The 1,435-nt window shown below is 18.3% G+C and overlaps 1 pseudogene across 1 annotated transcript; it reads left to right on the top strand.

Moving 5' to 3' along the window:
- On the top strand, positions 1-544 carry PGAL8A_00041200 (annotated as a pseudogene). The gene is made up of 2 exons: positions 1-75; positions 209-544. Coding segments are annotated over exons 1-2 (411 nt in total).
- Positions 545-1,435: the final 891 nt, after the last annotated feature.

The raw sequence follows: 1,435 nt of genomic DNA, 5'->3' as shown, positions 1-1,435 counted from the left end.
ATGAAAACATTTACTTTATGTTTAAGGATTTTTACATTTCTTATTTTAACTTGGATATCTCATTACTTTTACATCGTAAGATAAAATTCATATAAAAAAAAAAATATATATAGTTATATATTGTTTCTAATAATTTCTAGAATTTTATTTAATTTTTTACTTGGACGATAAAAATAAAATTTTAAACAATTTTTATTATATCTTATAGCATGATTCCAGTAGGTCTATTATTGATAAAGATGCATTACAAATAAAAAACAAGTTAAAAGATAAGAGAGTATTAGCGGAGGGTAATATATTGAAGAAAAATCAAACACATATTAAAGAACGTAAAGAACATTATCCATCTGGTGAAAAAGATAACAAAAATGAAAAGATGATCAATTTGAAGAACATTCACAGTATGCGGTTTATTACTTTTTATCTATTAATGTGTGAACTACTTCGTATACAAGCAAATTAAATTAGTAGTAAATGTAGAGATCATATGTTGACTGTTTATAGGTGTAATAATTCATCTGTGGATATAATTGATCCAGTTTAACTTATTTACTAAAATAATATTATAGCTGGTAAAAAAAAAAATTAATTGTTATAATTTTGAAAAATTTTTACTTATGATAAATTTTTATGTAAATATAAAGAACAGGAAAAAATAAAATAAAAAAAGAAATTAAAAATTAAAAACTGGAAAATTAATTAAAAATAGACTTTATTAACTATTATGAAAATAAATTTTAATATTTGAAAAAAAACATAATTAACCATGCATAAGTGATAGTTTAAGAATAATCAATATTTTACTTTACATTTTTTTTTAGAAATACATTCTATTTTATTTAAAAAATAAAATAAAATTTTAGAAAGGGAATAATTTTTTAGAAAGAAACATTTTCATGAGGAAATTATACATTTTTGAGAGTGAAATTTTCGTTCTTAGTGATCTTAAAATAATTTAAATTTTTTTTTCCTCTTTTAAAAAAAGTGAACTTGAATAACTGAAAATTATTCATTAAAAGTTGTAATTGAATATTTTATAAATAAAAATTAATGATTAATGAAAGTTTATGTCCTTAATAAAAACATAGGATTTTTAGTGAAGGATGAAAATTATAAATTAAACACATAATTTACAGTTTATTGGTTTAAAATATTAAGGTTATATTTAAATTCATTAGATTTATAGAGAAAATTCTACATTTCCTTTATTAATTTTTCTATTTATTACTTGATTTATTAATTGCTCGTTCAATGACTTTAATAATATTAAAAAAACAAAATAATAAAGAACTCATAGAGAAAATTTTACTTATTTTATTTTTTTTTAATTAAAATATAATACAAATTATTCACTTTCATTAATTAATATAAAATAATAATTGAGTTATTTAATTACTAATGTTATTAATTTACACAATAAGCCATGCATATCACG

The sequence above is a fragment of the Plasmodium gallinaceum genome (assembly GCF_900005855.1).
Source record: "Plasmodium gallinaceum strain 8A genome assembly, contig: PGAL8A_v1_32, whole genome shotgun sequence".
Lineage (NCBI taxonomy): Eukaryota > Apicomplexa > Aconoidasida > Haemosporida > Plasmodiidae > Plasmodium > Plasmodium gallinaceum.
This window is presented reverse-complemented; position numbering and strand designations above follow the sequence as displayed.